General features: G+C 36.8%; 1 protein-coding gene across 4 annotated transcripts in view; it reads left to right on the plus strand.

The window, feature by feature from the left end:
- LOC115220360 (MOB kinase activator 3B) overlaps positions 1-22,310 on the plus strand; it is a 98,314-nt gene that overhangs the window by 61,410 nt on the left and 14,594 nt on the right. For all 4 annotated transcript variants that reach the window (XR_005002403.1, XR_005002405.1, XM_029790470.2 and 1 more), the window contains one exon: positions 20,645-20,795. Coding sequence is in view for 2 of the 4 variants with exons in the window: in XM_029790470.2 (XP_029646330.1) it covers positions 20,645-20,795 (151 nt within the window). In the remaining 2 variants the exon portion in view is untranslated. The remainder of the gene's footprint in view (positions 1-20,644; positions 20,796-22,310) is intronic.

A 22,310-nucleotide genomic window follows, 5' to 3' on the forward strand; every position in this document is an offset into this window, starting at 1 on the left:
TCAGAGTTTTATCATGGCTACCGAATAATTGTCACATATTACATTTACAGATAAATTCCTCTATTTACATAATATCGAGGTCTCTTTCATTCTTTTGTTGTCTTTATATATATATATATATATATATATATATATAGAGAGAGAGAGAGAGAGAGAGAGAGAGAGAGAAAGAGCGAGATCCATGTGATTTTGGTTAGGCTGGGGATAAAAACTTAATGGTCACGTGATGGGTGGATAGACAGTCACATGACATTGCTTACTCTGGGGTGAGTTGAAGAGAAGACATGTAGCATTGTTAGACTGAAGGTGGTGGTACAAACATGTGGCATTGGTCTACTACATGGCTTGTAGTAGAGAGACAGTCACGTGACATTGTTTTATTACTTAACCTAAGGAAGAGATGCATCACTTTGAAGAATGTCAAATGACTATACCAACTGTTTACTTATTGACCCTTTAGCATTTAAACTAGCCCTTTCTGGCCCAAATATTCTATCCCTTTTTATGTTCCAATTAGTCAGATCCAACCTCTCACACCTTTCTGACAATATCATTCTTAAAATAAACAATCGCATCATCAAAATCTCAAAGCTGTAAAATAATGCAGGATTAACTCAAAAGAATATGAATAAATATTTATAACATTTGACAGAATAATCTGAATGCTAAAGGGTTAATTAACTCATTAACTTTATTATGAAGAAAGATGAGGCAGCAGTTCCCAGAATTTTGTTGCTGTTTCAGGACTGGTGAGTTGTGTGTGGCTAATGTTCTGCCTTGACGTTTGTAAATTGACATCTTCTGGGAAAAACCTGAACAAGGAAGGAATTCCAAGCTGGTGATGTTCCACAGAGAAAAAGATTTGGCAAAATAGTCGTTAGTATGTTGGGTGTGGGATGGGACAATTTGCATGATGAGAGAACTGGGTGTGGCTTTTGGTGACATTAAATAGATTTGTTGTGGAGGAGGTGAGATTGGGTGCGTGTCAGACTCAATTGAAGCTAAGCAGAAAAATACAAGTGATGCAGCATAGAGATACATTTGATACTACAGAGAAAGTGAGAGGGGGCTGATTGAAACACACACACACATACTCACACAAATTTCCTGCTTCATGTACTATTCATAGCATAATAGGAAGCCTGTTATTTTCTCTGAAATGAAATGCAAATGAGTGCTGACATTGTTTATACGAAATCCAGTATCTATGTTATCCTAGGGGGTTTTAATCTATGTCAGCATGGTAGTTTAATCCAGAAAGCATTTTGTCAGCATAATTGAATGGAGAGCCAAAAAAAAAAAAAATCTTAAAGAGAGATACCCCCCCCACACACACACACACAAAAAAACCTAGTACAAAGTGGTTGTGTTGCAGTGAATGAAAAGGAAAATAATATCAAGATTCAAGATATGTTTTCTATAATTTGTCTTTTGTTAAGTTAGATAGATAGGTAGGGAAGAGTTAAAAAGAAATGTTAGAGAACAAAAAAAAAAAAAAAATTATTTTACGGAAACTGCAAAGTGAATAATGAAAGTGGGAAGGGCCAGGTGGGTTATTTTTTGTTTTGTTTTTTTTGTTACAGAGGAGAGGGTGTTGAGCTATGAGTTGTACTCAAGGAATTAGGGGTGTGAGTGAGTAGAAGAGTTTGGAGGTAGTAATTCAGATAGTACTCACATAATAGTGCGTAGGTGTGAACAGGTGTGATATTGACCTAATAGAATCATACAAGAGCAGGTGTGTACAAGTGGGTTTCTACATAGTAAAAAAAAAGTTTTTAAGATATAAACAAAGCATCATATTGTGTGTGTATGATAGGTGGTATTGTGTGCTGAAACGTTTGCTTACCAAACACATGGTTCTTGGTTCAATCCCACTACATGGCACCTTGGCCATCTGTCTTCTACAATAGTCTCAGGCTAACCAAAGCATTGTGAGTGGATTTGGTATAGAGAAACTGAAAGAAGCCTCTATGTATGTGTGTGTTATTGTCTCCTAACCTAAATGAGCATCACCATCATGTAAGATGTGTTCTTACCTTGCTTAGAAACGAGTGAGGATTGATGACAGGAAGAGCACCCGGCTGTAGAAAAATCTTCCTTTTCAAATTCTGTCCAACCCATGCAAGCATGGAAAAGTGGATATCAAAATGATGATGAGGCAGAGGAGGAGGGTGATGTGGAGGGGGTGGGTATAACAAAACATATGTAAACATCATTATCTGCTCTGAATCAGTGGCCTTTTGCCAATGTGACAAATCACTTGTTGCTGCAGTAAGCTAGCAGAACTTTTGGCACATTGCACAAAACGCTCAGTGGCACTTCTGCTTCTTAACATTCTGAGTTCAAATCCCACTGATGTCAACTTTGCCTTCCATCTTTACAGGGTTGATAAAGTAAAGTACCAATCAAGTACTGGGGTTGATTTAACCACCTTCTTTCTTTAAAATTGCTGGCCTTGTGCCAAAATGAGAAAGACAGTATTATTGTTGTTATTTCTTATTAATCTTATTAGTATTTAAAAGTGGTGGACTGGATAGAATCAGTTAAGCAGTGGACTATTTGCAGTCTAATGCTTAGTTATCCCTCTTTATATTCTGATTTTGAATCCTTCTTTGGCCAACTTCGGGTTCCATCCTTCCTGGGTTGGTAAAATAAAATAAAAATACAAAAGGGGTTGATATAATCAATAATCTCACATAAAAAGCATCAGGGCTGATTTAAAAAGCACCCAATACACTTTGTAAAGTGGTTGGTGTTAGGAAGGGCATCCAGCTGTTGAAACTATACCAAAATGGATGTTTGGAGTCTGGTGTGGCTCCTGGCCTTGCCAGCTCCTGTCAAACCATCCAACCCATGGAAAATGGACATTAAATGATGATGATGATCTTTTCCCCTCCAGAAATAGTGTTATTTCTGCAACAATATTAAAGTTGACTTCTTTTCAGCTTTCTAGGATCAACCAAATAAATGCTTGTCAAAAACAGCAAATATGTTGATCAATTACACTTCTCCATTAAACTTGTGGCCTTGTAGTACTAGTGTAGATAAATCATTGGCTGTTGGCCACAACTGGGAGAGGGCTCTTGTCCTTGATTGTTAAGGTAATTAAGAATTTGTGGAGTAACAAGATTAATTCTAGTGACTATCTCCCAATTATGTTTAGTTTATCTTTTACTTGTTTCGGTCATTAGATAGCAGCCATACTGGTGCACCACCTTGTGGAATTTTTTGTTGAATGAATTAACCTCATAAGACCTGTTGAAGGGTGGATAAGCTTCTTGTGCACCAATTGTAATCCAGGTGGGGAAAACTAATGGAAACCACCCCAATATCTCTGCCAAGAAAACACAGAACAAAGTAACGTAATGGCTTCATCTGATGGGAGAATTCATGCCCAATTGGGAAAACTTTTATTTTAGGGTCAGCAATGAGTTGCAAAAGTATGCGATACATAACAACAACAGTGATAACTATATGAGTTAGCTTCTTTTTGATGAGATCTGTAGAGCAGGTCTTGGTGACCAAATCCTTTGTTTTGGTTGAAATCCTTCCATTTCACATACATCACTATGTTTTTAGATGTGTTGAAAAAGACACGGCTGTCACAACTTCCCATGTCACCAATCCTACAAATTTTGACTTACATATCTGTGTGTGTGTGTGTGTGTGTGTGTGTTTTTTTTTTTAAGGAATTTATTTTCTTGTATTTACAGAATTATAACTGAAACGTCTGGAAAAAATACTCAAAGTTAAATTTCTGAATATATGTGATAAGGATTTAGACATTCTTCATTAGTTTCATTTCTTCCTCTTGACTTCACGATCCTTTCAACTTAGATTGGTTACTTTGTGCTTGAAGTAGGTCTTATCATTTTCCTGCACACCAACTTTCTTCCTGCTTGTCTCTAGTCACTGTTGGTTGTACGTAGTTAGTCTCATAAGCCTTGAAAGTTTCTGTGAAAGAAAGAGAGGCTAGTTATTTTTAAATGGTTTTTAAAATACTGTTTAGCTAGTCAACAAAAAACACATGTAATTGTGACATGTGCAGAAGTAATGAAATAATGATTTAATGAATGTATTTAAAGTAATTAAATAAATTTTCAATTCCTAACATTTCATTATAAATACTGTTAATGCTTGACATATGTTGACAGTGAAGCTAAGTTATAATAAAATAGACAGTAGGCTGTGAGGAAACTAGTAATGGTCTGTATCAGCAATTAACATGTGTAAACAGTTCCAAGTGGAATAACAATAAATTGGTTTGCTGTGAGGAAGGTGTGGAAGAAGTTTTATGTTTCAAGCGAACTCTTTGTTGAAGAAATATGTTCTTTGAGTAAATAGACAATAACACGAAGTTGTGATACTACCAATACGTCAGATCGAGCAGTTAGGGAGTGCATAGCTTCACATAGCAAGGAACTGGTATTATTAGAATTGAGGAAGTGAGGACAGTGACATAGACCAAGCTACTTGAACGAAGTCAAGCAAGGAGATAGAACCACTTGATGAATCTAGAGAATTTTGTTGTTCTCTAGGATGTGATATCGACTTATAGAAACATTTATTATACTTTATAATATACTAGCAGTATCGCCCGGCGTTGCTCGGGTTTGTAAGGGAAATAACTATATAAGCATTTTTAGAGAGTTTTAGCCAAAAAAATAGCAAAAAAATGCATTAAAAATGGAAAAAAAATTATGGTAAATTTTTTTTTTAATCGTTGACTCATCATAGACATTTTTAGAGAGTTACTTCCCTTAGCGAAAAATGCATTAAAATGGAAAAAATGATGGTAAATTATTTTTAAAATCGTAGACTCATCGTAGATGTGCGCTAATACCCAGAAGGGCTCGATATGAATCATGACTATAAGATACCCGCTTTTGGTTACACTGCACCGCAAAATGTGGGAGTAGTTAGGAATCTAAATCGTAGGAGACAGACACACAACTTCTCTTTTATATATAAAGATTTGCATAACGAAGTACCATGTACCTACAAATCATTAATCTACAGAATGTTGTTTATTCATTTTGTATTCAGATTTCTCTGTCAAATGCAATACTTGCTTATTCACATTGATTTGAATTAGTCATACATTACCTTGTTGCTTTAAAATTTCAACGACGTGATTGTTTAGTTTTAGAATAACATTGTAGGAGAAGTGTGACGGGCTGCTTGAAGATAAAACAGGTGGAAAATTTGGGCCAGATATGGCTGGTTTGAATACTGTTTTAAATATGGCTGGTTTGAATACTAGTTTAAATATGGTTGGTTTGAATATAGAGAGTTATTCATTTTGTGTGACATTTGATTTGTTGCTGTTGAGCCTCAGGTCAACACCGAGTTCAGCTACATTCTCAGGTATTCAAACACTGATCATCTGATTTTTGTTTAAGGTATCATATATTGTGGACCAAATTTTCTTGGATACATGTCTCTTCCTCTTTTTTAAGTCAGAAAGGGTGTGATTTAAGATAAATTTGGCTACTATTTCTAGCAGGTTGTGTTACCACATTGTCTTCCTCATTGGCCTTGGAGTTTGGTTGATTTTATTTTAATTGATAAACACTCAAACATTTGGAGAAGTGGTGCATATGTGTGACATTTATGCCTTAACCCTTTTGTTACCATTTTTCTTTTGAGATGCTCTGTGTTTCTTTCAGTTAATTTTAAATATAACGAAGAATTTAGTAAAACAACTTAGTTATCATTAAGCTAGTGTTAGGAACATAAATTGTGATTTAGGTTTGGTGGAAGATTTTAATTCAGAACTTTTGAAAACAAGACATTTGTACTACAAAGCCAGAGGCAGTTTCAGGCAGGCTGGTATCAAAAGAGTTGAATATATTAATGGCAGTCCCGAATTAGTTAAATTAGTTTTATTTACATAAACATTGAATCACAATAAACTGGCTGGCATCTCCACGTGGTGAATTTTCAATTTTCTCTTGGAACATTTGACTTCTCCAAGTAATGCCTTGTGTTTATATTCAGTCTAAGATCTGCTTAAGGCCATGACAGAGCACTACCACAACCCACACACACACACAGATAAGTAGATATATATTATGATGGTTGAAGGGATAGATAAAGTTCATGTCTGCTTTATTGCTTGAATGATATTTTCTTAATTACTTGATTCTTGAAAGTAATACTGAAACACAAATATATGTTCTTATATTCCAATTGAGAACTGGATGTGACCGAAATCAATTTGTAATAGCTATAAATCAAAATGATCCATAGTTATTAAGTGTGGTGTTATTTGAACCTGAGATGTTTATGTTTGCACTTTTAGTCAATCACATTGTCCCAGTACTTATCCCAGCCTGTCTCATAATTTTATCAAGTTTCTATTTACCAATTGGGTAAATCACCTTTTGATATGAAAGCTATGCTGTTTTACATCATCATGCTCAAACACAAAGCTTAGTTGCCCTTCCTGTCGATACTTGCCATGCACTTGCTGTTTAGTCCCAACTCAATCATGACTGAGCAAATCAGCAGACAAAGGTTATCCGGTCTTAGTCATCTCCTTTTATTCATACAGTGTATCAAAGACCATTGTAGAGTGTGATTTGTCTGTTCTTTCTAGCAGGCTAGCAGGTTGAGTGACTGTATAGAGGCTTTCTCGGTGACTGTCAGCATTCCTGTTAGTGTGGTTGTAACAGTCACTGGTGGAAGCAAGAATCAGGTCGTCTCATCAGCCAAGACAACATGTTTACTTAGTGGCTACAACATAATTGTGATACAGTGAGAGGTGCAAGTAATTTCTCAGCCTTTGCTTATAAGATGATACGGTTGCTCTTGACATGAAGCCAAAACTTACATTTTTTGTATCATATAACCAGATTGCATCACAACTTGTGCTCTGTCTATAGTCAAGCAGTGAACTATTTCTAACAGATAACGGTCATGTTTGTTTGATACCTGTTCAAATGTTATCGTCATACTCTTTTTTTCTTCTTCTGGGATTCTTTCAAGATCAGAATACCTGACAACATTTAGAATGTTTACCTACATCAAAATTACTCTAAAATAGCTTGGTTAATGCCTTTGTTTGGTTGAATTAACCCTTAAGCATCACTGCCAAATCTAATGCTTATTTATTCACATTGTTTTGAATTAACCATGCATTATCCCATAATTTCAAGATTTCAATGATGTGATCATTTATTTTTAGGACATTGTATGGTAGGTGTGAGAGGCTGGATAAAAAAAGGTGGAATATTTGGGCCTGATATGGCCTATTTAAATTGCTTAAGGGCATAAGCCTTGTCCAGTTATGTTTACCCTTTCTTGACATGGCTAATTGGTTAGAGCATCAGGCTGACAATCATGAGATAATGAGCTTGATTGCTGGACCAGGCTGTGTGTTGTGGTCTTGAGAAAAACACTTTATTTCGCGTTGCTCCAGTTCTCTCAGCTGTAGAAATGAACTGTGACGTCACTGATGCCAAGTTGTATTGGCCTTTGCCTTTCCCTTGGGTAACATTGGTAGCATGGAGAAGAGAGGCTGGTATGCATGGGTGGCTGCTGGTCTTCCATAAATAACCTTGTCCAGACTTGTGCCTTGGAGGGAAACTTCCTAGGTACAGCCCCATGGTCATTCATGACCAAAGAGGCTCTTTACCCCTTTTACATTTCTGGATTTAAAATATTGTGCTTCCCACAGCAAGCATGTTCATGACTAACATTAAAAAAAACCCTTTTGTTATAACATTTCAGTCAAAATATATTACCATATTTACAATTAATTTTCAAATTAATGAAGGATTTAGTAAATTAACTATCATTATTAAGCTGGTGTTTGGAGCATAACATGAAAGTTTGATGGAAGATTTGAGCTTAGATCACTTTAAGCAGGAAGTTGGTAAGTTGGTATCAGATAACTTGGTGCAGTCTTGGATGGTTTGGTATCAAAAGAGTTAATAATATACACTACACTGGCTCCTTTCCTTGCTATTTCACTGACAATGCTTTGAACTCATGGTTGATAAACTCTGTGAGAGAGATTTTCTGGTTAGGAAATTCTAAATTCAAAATGCTACTTCTAATAATAAAACAAAGCTAGAGTGATGAGTACGCAATGTTGGGCATTTTAAAGTTGAAATTTAAAAACACTCTATTGTCTTAACATTGACTAGTCTCTTTGTACAAACCATACACAGTTGCTATTATATGTGTATCTTTGTTTCAGTCATTGGACTGCGGCCATGCTAGAACAATGCCCTGTAGGGGTTAGATGAATAAATCAACCTCTACTTTGTTTTTTTTTTTGTAAAACCTGGTATTTATTTTATCAGTGTCTTTTGCAGAACTACTAAGTTACTGGAATGTAAACAAACCAACACTGGTTGTCAAGTGTGGCAGGGGACGAACACAGACACATTCACACACGCATGCATGCACATACGTACAACAGGTTTCTTTCAGTTTCTCTCTACCAAATCCACTCACAAAGCTTTGGTCAGGTGGGGCCTTATTGTAGAAGACATTTGTTCAAGGTGTCATGATTGGGAAGCAAACTTCTTAACCACACAGCCACAACTGCACCCATACAGCTGGCATGTTTTTGTTTTTAGTGCTTCTGTCTCCAATAATTTGAAGAGGATGGTGCAGTGTCCTCCGAATTTAGCAGGACATGAAAATCCAGAGGGGTGATATTCTGGGCAGGAAAGAGCAAGGGTTATTTATCTCACTCTGTTTTCTCTATATTTCATCAGCCATATTCAGAGGTCCTAAAATAAAAAAAAAAGCTATAGGTACTGCACCATCTTCTTTACATTAATTTGTAAGGTAGGTGGGGCACTAAATTTTATAATATTAAACATGTTCTTGATTATGTTAAAAAATGAGCTTATTAATTTTGAAGGGCAGATACAGACTGTATGGGTGGTTGTGGTGGTGGTGGTGGTGGTAGCTCTATTGTAACTCTGTATTGTTGCAACATTTAATTGAATGTAGTTGACACAGGATGTTTTCAATAGTAAAGCTGTAAAGGAAAAGAGATTGATTTTTTTTTTCAATCAAAATAATGTATTTTGCTACTGGACCTTTGATATATATATATATATACACACACACACACTTTTATTCTTTTATTTGTTTCAGTCATTTTGACTGCAACCAGGACTTATTCTTTGTAAGCCTAGTACTTATTCTATCAGCCTCTTTTGCCAAACTGCTCAGTTACGAGGCCGCAAACACACTAACATCGGTTGTCAAGCAATGGTGGGGATACACACACACACACATATGACAGGCTTCTTTCAGTTTTCATCTACCATATGTGTGTGTGTGTGTCCACCATTGCTTGACAACCAATGTTGGTGTATTTATGTCCTCATAACTTAGCAGTTTGGCAAAAGAGACCAATAGAATAAGTACTAGGCTTACAAGGAATAAGTCCTGGGGTTGATTTGCTCGACTAAAGATGGTGCTCCAGCATGGCCGCAATCAAATGACTGAAACAAGTAAAAGAATAAAAGAATATACATTTTATATATATATATATATATCATAGCTACTGGTCCTCTGCCTGCACTTCCCTCATAGCGTCTCCCATTCTATGAATAACCATCACACGCCCTCACTTTCACTACTCTGCAATTATTGTCTCTTTTGTTGCACCCTATCATCACTGTCCCCCTCTTCATCACTCTTTCTAGCACTATCTTGTTTCTTCCTCCTCACACCAATCACTTTGTCAGCCACCTCCTCTACCACCACCACTGTACTCTCACTTCTGTCTGCCTCCTACCTTAGTTCTTCCTCTGCAGTTACCCTCTGTCTTACCCTCTCTGTTGGTCACAATGCCCTGAACGTAGACATCATACTGTGTTGAAAGCCCCTTTTGTCTTACTGGGTGTAAGGGCAGCTTAACTACTACTTGTGCACACATAGTACGCTCTGTAAAGGGATAGGTAATCGAGTGGATACAATATGGGGTTAAGGGGTCCTTTCTGTCCCTTTTGTCTTGTTGAGAACATGACACCTTTGATGAAATGCACTCAGTTCCTTGTGTAGCAGTTCATGCTGGGAATGGCAACCAGCTGCAGAAACCATACCGAAATAAAATTCATGCGCAAGACGCTGTCAGGCAGCTTGACTTGGAGGGTAGTGATTCCATATAAGAAATGAAACCTCTTTGGCCTATCCTACTCAGGCTAGGAGGGAAAGTGGATGTAAAATGGGGATGACATATGTACCCCGCTGCTGCTGCTTCTCTCTCTCTCCCTCACACACAGTACATGATTTGGCTGGTCTTTTTTTTTATAGCAGAAGGCTCTGCAGCTGGTGGTCGTTCTGATCAATGTAAGAAGAGGAACTTGTTTTTTTTTATTCCTCTTAGTTCAGTCAGACAAATTGGAGTAAACTTCAACAAACAAATTTTGGTATTCAGCAGGGCATCCGTGTTTAACAACAAAGCAAATTAGTCTAACCCCTTGTACTGATGATGGTGATATATTGTTTATTGTTCGACAGTTTCTTGTCTGCATTTAAATAAGTGTCTTCTACTATAACCTAGGGCCAACGAAAGCCTCGTGAGTTGATTTGGTAGATGAAAACTGAAAGAAGCCCATCATATTTGTGTGTGTATGCATCTGTGTTTGTGTGTACCCTTGTCTTGATACTATGGCATTCAGATCACCCTATCAAAAGTAATGCTTATTTATTCATATAGTTTTAAATTAATCATGCATTGTCTTGTAGCTTCAAGATTTCAGTGATGTCATTGTTTATTTTTAGAATGACATTGTAGGCTAGGTTTAATAGGCTGGATCCAGTCAGTTTGAACGTAAAACAAGTGGAATATTTGGGCTAGATTTGGTGAATTTGAATACTAAAAGGTAAAAAGAAATGTGTTTGGCCATGGGAAAGAAATAATACCTTGTTTACCTTGCTTGCAAACAAGTGGGGTTCCTTGCAAGCATGGAAAAGTAGATATTGAATAATAATAATAATTATTATTATTATCTTTAGTTGGCACAGTTCTTAGTTGTGTAGCCATTCTGGAGTTTGTTTTAAGCAGTTGTGGATCTGAAATGATTCCAGTAAAATACAAAACACCATTGTTAACTTAGGCACTTCCCTGGGGATTTGACAGAAGGACTGACAACCAACAGAGATCTCTTGGGACAGTGCTGGCTTCATTAACTCCATCCAATGCAGTATAGGGGAAAACAGGTCTAGTAGTGGAAGTGGTGGTGTGTAGTGATAAGGAAGATATTGTTAGCCTCATGATAGCCTAGTGTGAGTTGACCTATAATGAGATGTTCCAGCTGTGAACCACCAGTTTTTTTTCTTTCTTCCGGTATATATATATATATATATATATATATATATGGAAAAACAAGTCAAGGTAGAAAATGCTATATATATATATATATATGCACTTTTACATATTTCAGCCCCAAGGCTGTGACACCATACATACACACACACACACATGATCTCCAAAACTACATTATCTAATATGTCCATTTATTTTTCCTAAGACAGTAGGTTGTGATATGGGGATTTAGCTGTTACTTCTAGCAAGTTGAGTGACTGTAGAGGGTCATTGGTTGGCCTCATGATAGTGGCGGCAGCAGCAATCACAGCTGCAGCTGCTGACTTTAAAGCTTCACCATATAAATTGCTCTTCAGAAAAGATTTGGAAGATTAGTCTAATCTTGTAGACTAAGCTAATCTCTTTATTTATATTATATATATATATATATATATATATATATATATATATATATATATATATATATATATATATATATATACACACATTTATACATCTTATCTTGAAATTGACACTGGAACTTGATTGCTAAATATTCTCAGGTCTGAGTTGCATGGTTGGCCCATTTGAGTTCAAGTCATTCCTCCTTCCTTATCTAAATAATTATCAAGGGCCCAAATGGAATATCTAAATGTTTTGCAATTTTTTTTTCTCTCTTTCTTAGAATATATATCATTTTAGCATTTGTTACAACCAAGCTCTGTTTATAAAACATTACAGTTTCTCTCTCTCTCTCTCTCTCTCTCTCTCTCTCTCTCTCTCCACCCTCTCCCTCTCCTTTTTATGTAATTTTCCACAGTATCAAGTTGAATGGTTCTACAAATTTGGATATTTGTGTAATGTTGCAGCTAGTTGCTGACAGCTGAATGTGCCTCCCACTGTGTCTTTGCCTGTTTTCCCCTCCCCTACTTGTTTACCACTACTACCATCACCACTCCTTCTTTTTCTAAGTTTCTTCCTCTGGCTGTGTATCCCCCCCCACACACACACACTCAGCCCCTCAGTGCATCTGTCTTTCTTGCTCTCTTTTATTTTTCTTCTTTCTTATCTCTCAAATTTCACACTTGAAAACTTTACCTAATTTTTCTTTCGCATAACTGCAACCCCACTGCTATCCCCTATCTGCTCACGTTTTTCCCTCTAACCACCAGACTTGGCAAATCAGTCGGAACATTGACTATGCAAACCCCACCACCAAGATTGAGAAGTCTGCCTCTTCCCCACTTCTCCTTAAATAATTCTTAAGAACATAAATATATTTCAGAAATTAAGAATTATTACTTCTCAGAGAAAGCAAATAGGAAATATTAAACACAGTTTTTATGTAACTAAATGAGCTGAAATAATCGCTTAGAAATTTCTTGGAAAAGTATTTGAAGAATTCAGTATAGGTTTTGGTTAATCGGTTGTCTCAATGATAGATTAACAGAATCTTTAGAACATCAGAGAGAAAAATATGCTTAAGAGACCTGTACATCATCATCATTATTTAACATCCACTTTTCCATGTTTGCATGGATCAGATGGAATTCACTGAGGCAGATTTTGTATGGAAGCTCTTCCTGTCATCAACCCTCACCTGTGTCCAAGGAAGGTAATACTATTTTCCTGTGGCCAGATATGTTTTTCACAGATGATTGGAAATGAACAACATTACTTGTATGATGGTGATGCTGGTTTACAACCACCATGTGATGTCAAGACAAGGACTCACAGAAAATCACACACACCACTTATACACTCATACATACAACAGGCTTCTTTCAGTTTCCATCTTCCAAATTCACTCACACACTATTGATTGCCCTGGGGCTATAGTAGAAAACATTTGCTCAAGGTGCCATGCAGTGGGATTGAACCTGTCATGTGTTAGCCTTGCCTTTCATCCTATACTCAATAAAATGGAATTCACTGAGGCAGATTTTGTATGGAAGCTCTTCCTGTCATCAACCCTCACCTGTGTCCAAGGAAGGTAATACTATTTTCCTGTGGCCAGATATGTTTTTCACAGATGATTGGAAATGAACAACATTACTTGTATGATGGTGATGCTGGTTTACAACCACCATGTGATGTCAAGACAAGGACTCACAGAACACTCATACACTTATACACTCATACATACAACAGGCTTCTTTCAGTTTCCATCTTCCAAATTCACTCACACACTATTGATTGCCCTGGGGCTATAGTAGAAAACATTTGCTCAAGGTGCCATGCAGTGGGATTGAACCTGTCATGTGTTAGCCTTGCCTTTCATCCTATACTCAATAAAATTAAGCAGCGGTTGACAATTGGATTTACTTGACTGCCCTAGTTGTTTATTGGGTTGTCTTCATGCAAGATACTAAGGCAGTGTGCTGGCAGAAATGTTAGCATGCCGGGCGAAATGCTTAGCGGTATTTCATTTGCCATTACATTCTGAGTTCAAATTTCGCCGAGGCCAACTTTACCTTTCACCCTTTCGGGGTTGATAAATTAAGTACCAGCTACACACTGAGGTCGATGTAATTGACTTAATCCCTTTGTCTGTCCTTGTTTGTATCCTCTATGTTTTGCCCCTTGTGGGCAATAAAGAAATAAGATACTATGGCTGAGTATCTTTAATGAATTGTTAGTGTAGCTTACACATTAAGGGCAGAAAGAGCACAATCCTCAGTAATGTTCCTGTGCAGAGCAGTGATGTTGTGTATTATTAGCTTTGACTGACATAGCAATGGAAAAATGCCACACAAATCTTATGGTTAGCGTGAAATGTAGTGCATCCATCATTGTGCTCAATGCAAGTCAACAGATAAAGAAAGATGTTATCATCTAGAACTTCATCAGACTTGTAATACTTCCAGCAATGTATATAAAGTAAAAAAGATTTAAAACATTTTGAGCTTATTCTAAGTTTTTTTTTCTTTCTTTCTATCATATAGCTACTTTGATAAGTACATCAAGAGAAATATTACAAATACTGTAAGATTATTTACATGGAAAACATAGCAATGTTCAATCTAACATTAATCCTGTTCAGAAGAGAATATATTTGATCTTCATTCCATTCTTGGAGTGGTAGACAATTTTATACTTATATGCATACATTCATGTGTGTGTGTGTGTTTGTTTATATGTCTGAAATGTAAGCAAACAAGACAGACTCTTGTAGGAGCTTCAATCTGCTAGAGATAATAGTTAAGTTCTCAGAAATCACACTCTGCCTTCTTTAAAAAGAGAGAGGTGTAAAAACATGCTTGACAATATAGATTTGGATATACAAAAAGACAGGATGGTCATGGTTGACTTGAATCTAAAAATTTGACCAAAAAAAAAAAAAAAAGAAATCTCTTACTGAGGGCCAAACACAGAATATCTTTGGTGCGGATTGAACTCAGAAATATGTGGTCAGTAATATGGCTCATCAATTTCAAGGTCATTTTACTATTTTATTGTCTTTAAAAAATTGATTTTACTTTTACTTGTTTTGGTCATTGATCTGCATCCATGCTGGGGCACCACCTTGTTGGGTCTTAGTCAACTACATTGACCCCAGTACTTTTATTAAGTCTGGTACTTATCCTATCTGTCATTTTTGCTGAACTGCTAAGTTGCAGGGGCATAAACAAATCAACACTGGTTGTCAGGCAGTGGCAAGGGAGGGATCAAAACCAGCAGAAACTCATTATATATATATATATATATATATATATATATATATATATAGTCCACTCTGCTGGGTTGTTGGTGTTGAGAAGGCCATCCAATTGTAAAAACCGTGTCAAACATCAAACATACATAGAAGTCTGGTGCAGGCTCATGCCTGCATGGAAGGTGGGCATTAAACAATGGTAATGATGATATATATATATATATATATATATATATATATATATATATACTAAGCAATAAAGGGTTTAGCAACGAATTGCCTTACCACATACCGAATTTAGAAATAGCAGTCAAAGAGTTATAGCTATTTCTTCTACTAAAAAGGGAGATCTCAGTAAAAACAGCAATTGGAAGGCAGACACAAACAGGTAAGAGAGAATGAATTGACGGCAATCTATCATACAATTTTAAGTTATCTACGGACGTACGTTTCGAAATCAAGTCTTTAGGAAAGCATAAGAATTAAATATTAAATAATTCTATCTTACCAAAAACTTCTTTTCTCTTCAGCGTAGAATACTATAATTATAAATGATTATATATTGAATTTTGAGATACTAGAAGGCACCAACTCAACTCAGTATCAGAGCGAGCTAGAATCCGCAACTAGTATCACCAAATTCAATGCGTGAATGAAAAGATTGTGTCACCAGCCCCTTCCCACCCGCGTGTAGCCAAAACAAGATGCTGTGGTCATCTACTGAGATAAAATATGGTTATCCGTAATAATGAAGGGTGAAATTAATTAATTTGGAATAATTATCAATTACACCAAGTAGTCTTCGGCATGTAAAAGCCTCATTCGAGGAAAATTTAAGTAATACTAAGCAATAAAGGGTTTAGCAACGAATTGCCTTACCACATACCGAATTTATATATATATATATATATATACATACATACATACATATATACATACATATATATATTCAACAAGCTTCTACACAGTTTTCATTTACCAAATTCACTCACAAGGCATTGGTCAATTCAAGGCTGTAATAGTAACCACTTGCCCAAGGTATGCTTAGTGGGACTGAACTCAAAACCATGTGGTTACAAAGCAAGTTTCTTACCCACACAGTCATGCCTCACATTAAGTTTTGTCTCTTTACCACTCAGTCTCTATCTCCTCAACACTGTTCCATGAGCCTGTTGGGGAGCCTCTGCATTCATTTGGCCTGTTAGAAATACAAACCATACCTCCCTCAAATCAAGCCATACAATCTTTGAAAAGAAGGGACATATTGTAAATAGTATATTGTATTCACTGTGCCTTTGAAAAATATAGGATGGCTTTATCTGGAATACCTTAATGGGTCTGCTCAATTTGGTCCTGCAAGAAGCTGGACAGTGATTTTTTTTTCACAAGCCAGTGATAGAATCTCTATGTAATTTTGTTTTTATTTATTTATTTTTTTGTCAGACAGGCCTAAATCAGACATGACTTTTTATAGGGTCTCTATGATTGGTTAGAGGAAGGTATCCCCAAACCAAAAATCTGGCCTGAATGCTTGTTGCAAAGTGGACTTCACTGAAGACACCAATGTGTTTTAAACCAGATGATGTATTATGTAGATTTGTTAGAAATGACAACCAAATCTTCTTGAAGTCACATCTTACCATCTCAAGGAAAAGAGGGATACTTTAAATAATGTAACCTTTGAAAACTAGCTGGTTTGGGCATGGATGGAATAGTTTTGATCATAGGTCTGCTGCATCTGACCTATCTGGAGATAAACAACGGATACTATGTTATATGGTGCGTTTAAGTTAACTTGTGATAAATGTATGATGAGGAAATTAAGGAAAATAAATAAAAAAACAATATTATTTACTGCCCAATATTATTTTTACTTCTCTGGCAAGTAAGGGAAGACAACTCTGAATGTGTTTTAACTTCATTCTGACCTTTACTAGCAACACGTGCCTTTGCTTGTGTTTACTGAAAATTATACATTTGTTGATGTTGAAAAATAGAATTGTTTAGAAATGAGATATCGTAACGTTATTTTGTACTCGTTTCAACTGTTGAGTGTTTGGTTATGTAATCCTCTGTTTTCTTTCATCTCAGTCTTCTCTATAAAGTGAGAAAATGCATTTTTTTTGTTTTGGTTTCGTTTCTTCACGGCTTATTTCAGCTTGTATCTCGAAACTTATCTCCATTTCTTTTCATCAGGGATATTTTTGTTTGTTTTTTTTTTCTCTCTCTTATTCATGCAGTGTAGATATGGTCACATGGCTAAGAAGATCACTTCACAATATGGTTCTCAGTTCGATTCCCACTGTGCTTTATCTTGAGCAGTTTTCTTCTCTCATTGCCTTGGGTCAACCTAAGTCTTGTGAATGTAATTAGATAAGTGGAAATGGTATAGAAGCCTTGATAGGTGGATGATATATATTCTTGTGTGGTGGTGTAAATCCATTGGTTGGTTTAACACCCCCATCACCACTTGGTTGTTGGGTGTCTTTGGTGAAGTCCATCTGTTGCAAGTGAGGGCACATGGTTTAGTGGTTAGGTCGTTGGACTCGCAGTCATTAGCTTGTAGAGTGTAATTCTCAGGTTACGTGACATGCTGTGTCCTTAAAAGCAAAGTACTTCATCTCACACTTCTCCAATACATTCAAGTGAAAATTAGTAACAGTGGGCACCTGAGGTGCAGATGACAGGGTTGACCTTGCAGCAGACTAGCATCTTGTTCAGAGATGAATATAGAACTCTCAGTCTAAACCCCTTGAAAATTCAGTTAAATTCTGGCTTCGTTGGCCTATAATCTCAAGGCTGTGTTTGTGTGTGTGTTGCAAATTTCAAGCTAAGTCTCTCATCAGAGGAAAACCCCTGAGTCATGGTTTCTTCTCTTCCCAGGCTTGGAAATTTTACAAAGGGCCATGGATGCTGCTTTTTTTGCTCTTCTGACTAAGCCCTTCAAAAATAATCTTACATATCAGTCAGTCTGTGATTTACTAAGTTTGGTGGTGGTGGGGGGATTGATAGAAAAGGACCTGGTGTCTCAAGGAAATAATTTTTTTCTTCTTGAAACAGCACTGTTCAAAAATTTCAGTATATTTTGTTTAAAATCTGTGTGTGTGTGTCTCTCTCTCTCTCTCTCTCTCTCTCTCTCTCTCTCTCTCTCTCTCTCTCTCTCCCCTCATCTCTTCTGGTGTCAGGGATGAAGCTACTCTTCCATCTTGTGAAAGATTTATCTTTATTAAACTGAAACTGGTTAATCAGTATTTGTTGTTGTTGTTGTTATTTACCCCCCCCCCCTCCCTCAGTACTGAACCAAGCAAGCTTCTGTGTTGACCATCCTGTCCTTTTAGGGTCTCCAAGTACATTAATCTGTCTTTGCTCCCCACCTTTTTTTTTTTTTTTAAAGATTGTAGGATGTGACTTGAGTGGGATTTGACTAATATTTTTATCAGATGGAGTAACTGCCAGGTGGCTCCCTTAAATGTCTATTGAGGTCAGTGTTTTCTATGTCATGTGTTGTCTCTGTGACAAGATTTCCTATTTTCTGATTAATCATCTCCATCCTCACCATATTCCCACTATGTGACTAATATGTTGTGAGAACATGGTCTTAGAACCAACACAGATGTCTGTGTGTGTGTTCTCAAGGACCATATTGTTGCAATCTGTCACTCTAAATAGTGTCCTTATTTGAGGTGCTGTTTGATCGGAAAACATGGCGTACTCTATCAAGTGCCTACTGAAGTCATCAGCCTTCATGTTGCCATTAAAAACCATCAGAGAAATTGCTATATCATTGCTCAACCTGCTAAAAAGAACAACCAAATGCCCTCAGTCAAGTCAATAAAGGGGCACCCCTTCATGGTTCTTGACCTGTGAGAAATAGCAGCTAAATTCCCTTAAATCAACAAGAGCCTCTACATGGTTTTTGACTTGTTAGAAATAGCAGCTAAATTCCTTTAATCAAGCCAGTAAAGGAGCTTTCACGTAATTATTACCTGTGAGAAATAGCAGCTAAATTCCCTTAATCAAACAAACGACAGAGCCTCTACATGGTTCTTGATCTGTGAAAAATAGCAGCTAAATACCTTTAAACCAACAAAAGGGCTTCTACATGGTTTTTGATTTGTTAGAAATAGCAGCTAAATTCCCTTATTCAAACCAACAAAGTAGACTTTATATGATTCTTAATCTGTTAGAAAGAGCAACTAAATTCCCCTCAAAATTACATCCCTACCATCTTGATTTCCTAGATATTCTTAAAAAGACAGAATGGTCATGGCTGGAAAGCCCTTGACCATAAGTCAGATATTTGATCAAAGGCATTCACACCTATTTTTTGATACCATGTGTGTCTATGAAGACATATGTATAGTGTGTCTTGCATTTATTATATCATTACCTTGCTGTGATATGGAACTCAGATATAGGCTTTTGATAGGCTTAGACAAATAAGGGGTTTCTTCATTGAAGGCATCATAAAATGTAAAACGCAGGTATTGAGATTACAGCCATATGACCAGTCAGGTAGAACTGCTAAATATCAACTTTTACTAAGTATAAAATCCCTGATATATATGAGGGGTAACTGGAAAGTTCTTGCTTCAGGTAAAAGAAAATGCAGGAGGACCAGTTAATTATGATTTTATTCAACCTATTCCCCTCTCAGGTTCACACACTTATTGTAGCAGTCCTTCAGTTTTTCTAAGCACAGTAAAAGAACTCGGACTGTTGGGCCTCCAGCTAGGCCTTTTGTGATGCCCTTAAAACCAGGAACTTTTCTGCACACTATGTGTGTGTGTGTATGAGGATAAGGATAAACAGGTTTATATAATAGTTCCTATGCATACTTCACTATTGTGGTTGTTTGGAACCCTAGAGTAGCAGACTGGATTAAGATAATCTGGTGCTCTAGACATAACAGTAGCAGTTGTACATCTATTTGTACACAATTTTCACAACCACTGTGTGTGTGTGTGTGTGTGTGTGTGTGTGTGTGTAAATAAATAATTTTGGTGGAATAGTATATCTTGAAGCTCACGTACACATGCAGCTATAAACAATATTCTGCCATTTCACTGTGATATATATGGTAAATCATTCTCTTGATGTAGCATTTTAATTGATCACAAACATATTCACACAGGAGAGTAATCATATCATTGTATATTTAGAAAGCATATCATTGTGATTTGGATAGAAAAAACTGAAAGTAGCCTTCAATAGAAAAAGTCCAAGGCTACCTTCAAATTTTTCTATTCAAAATGTTTTTTCAACCTAATTTTGATATTTATAAACATTCTATTATTTATAGCTTTATGTGCGTACTTCACTGTTATACTATTCCAAAAAAGAGTTACTGCATATTCTCTCAAAAGTTTATAAAAGTCTTATGATGTCAGCAATATATATTATTATGTGTATATATGATGTACTGTAAAAAATTATAATTTTAATGATTGCTTATACTAATAATGCATCTGCTAGATCGAGCATTTGTGAAAATTCAATTAGTAAAATAAGATACTAGCAGAATAAATGTGTGTGTGTGTGTGTATATATATATATATATATATATATATATATATATGCACACACACACACACACACTTTTATGTGTATATATAATCTTTTGTATGTATATACATTTATAAAAATGCATTATATAAATGATTAGTGTTGATCTAGTAACTGATCTTATTCTTTCTACTGTTTTACAGACTTTTCGACCCAAGAAGCGGTTTGAACCTGGCACCATGAAGTATGAACTTCACAAACAGGCCAATGCCTCGCTGAATGCTGGCATTGATCTGAAAGAAGTTGTCCGTTTACCACCAAATGAAGATATAAATGACTGGATTGCCGTACATGGTATGACTTACTTTTCAATATTTTATTCAATGAATGCTTATGTCTTTGTTTTTACATTTGCTTTCAAGTTCCTCTTCTTAGTTGTCCTCATCGTCATCCTATCACCATCTATTTTGACGTGCCCACCCCCCACACACAACAAGCTGTTATATGAAGAATGTGTTTTGCTGAGAGAGATTTTCGCTAGTGACATTTTGAGTGACTAGGGGGTTCTCACTGGATATTACTTGTGTTTTGGTGTTTTTTCAAGGGGGCAGGAATGTATAGTATTTGAGGAAGGTTTTTTGGTGTTAATAGAGGCAAGATTGGCACAGCTCCTTTGGTAGGTGTCCTTCAAGTTTCCCTTTTGATCCTGGAATCAATGAAGGTTTGGTATTTGCTGCCTAGGTTGTGTGTGCAGATGATCAGATGATGCATAGTTGGGGAAGGTTGGGGCAAAATGAAGGGTCATATCATTTGTACAAAAATGAGCAGTGTTGTTGGATTGAAAATAGGTTCTTGATGTACAGAATGAAGAGGGTTGGGAACTAAACTGGTCCCTGGGGCATACCGGAGTTGCTTGGGAGCAGGAAAGAAAGAGCTCTTTCGACACCTATTGCTATGATGCAGTCTTATAGGAAGCCATTAGCAGTTGCTAATAGTCTACAAGGCCCAGGTCAAGCCCAGAATAGTGCATTGCTCCCTTATCTGGGATAATACTGCTACTGCTACACACACAAATATCCTACACCACAATCAGAGAAGGGACATTCAACTGATTGGCATTAACCCTTTGGCATTCCTATTAAGCATTATCTCATAATTTCAAGATTTTGATGATATGATTGCCTATTTTTAGAATGACATAGTAGGGCAGGTGTGAGAGGCCAGACCTGGCCAGTTTAAATGCTAATGGGTTAAATTACTAACAGAGCTGCTCCTGCATCTGGTCTGGTGGTGTGCTGTTTCTTCTCTCTGTCTTTTCTGTCACTGCTATAATGACCTCTGTTCCTCAGAGCTGGCTGGTCATATAACCACTTTACTGAGGTCCCCAACTCCACCTGTCTTTCCATCTCTTATCACCCTCGCTGTGTCCAGTACCCACCATCCCACCTCTTGCACTAACCTCTATGTCTAGTTGCTTCTCCTTAGAACATTGGCTTTTTCGTATCTTCTTCCGGTTCACGTCTTTCCTTTACATGTTGACCTGGGATATTTTAAATGGGACAGTCACGTCAGTAGTCTCACTGGTTTCCAAAAGACCTACAGAGGTCATGGACACTGTCCCTTCCTACACATTCAACAAGCACAAAATAAACAAGTAAATAATAGGAGTGACTGTGTGGTAAGTAGCTATAGGTGTAGGAGTGGCTGAGTGGTAAGTAGCTTGCTTACAAACCACATGGTTCCGGGTTCAGTCCCACTGCGTGGCACTTTGGGCAAGTGTCTTCTACTATAGCCTTGAGCCGACCAAAGCCTTGTGAGTGGATTTGGTAGACGGAAACTAAAAGAAGCCCGTCATATATATGTATGTGT

This window comes from Octopus sinensis, linkage group LG16, assembly GCF_006345805.1.
Source record: "Octopus sinensis linkage group LG16, ASM634580v1, whole genome shotgun sequence".
Taxonomy (NCBI): Eukaryota; Metazoa; Mollusca; class Cephalopoda; order Octopoda; family Octopodidae; genus Octopus; species Octopus sinensis.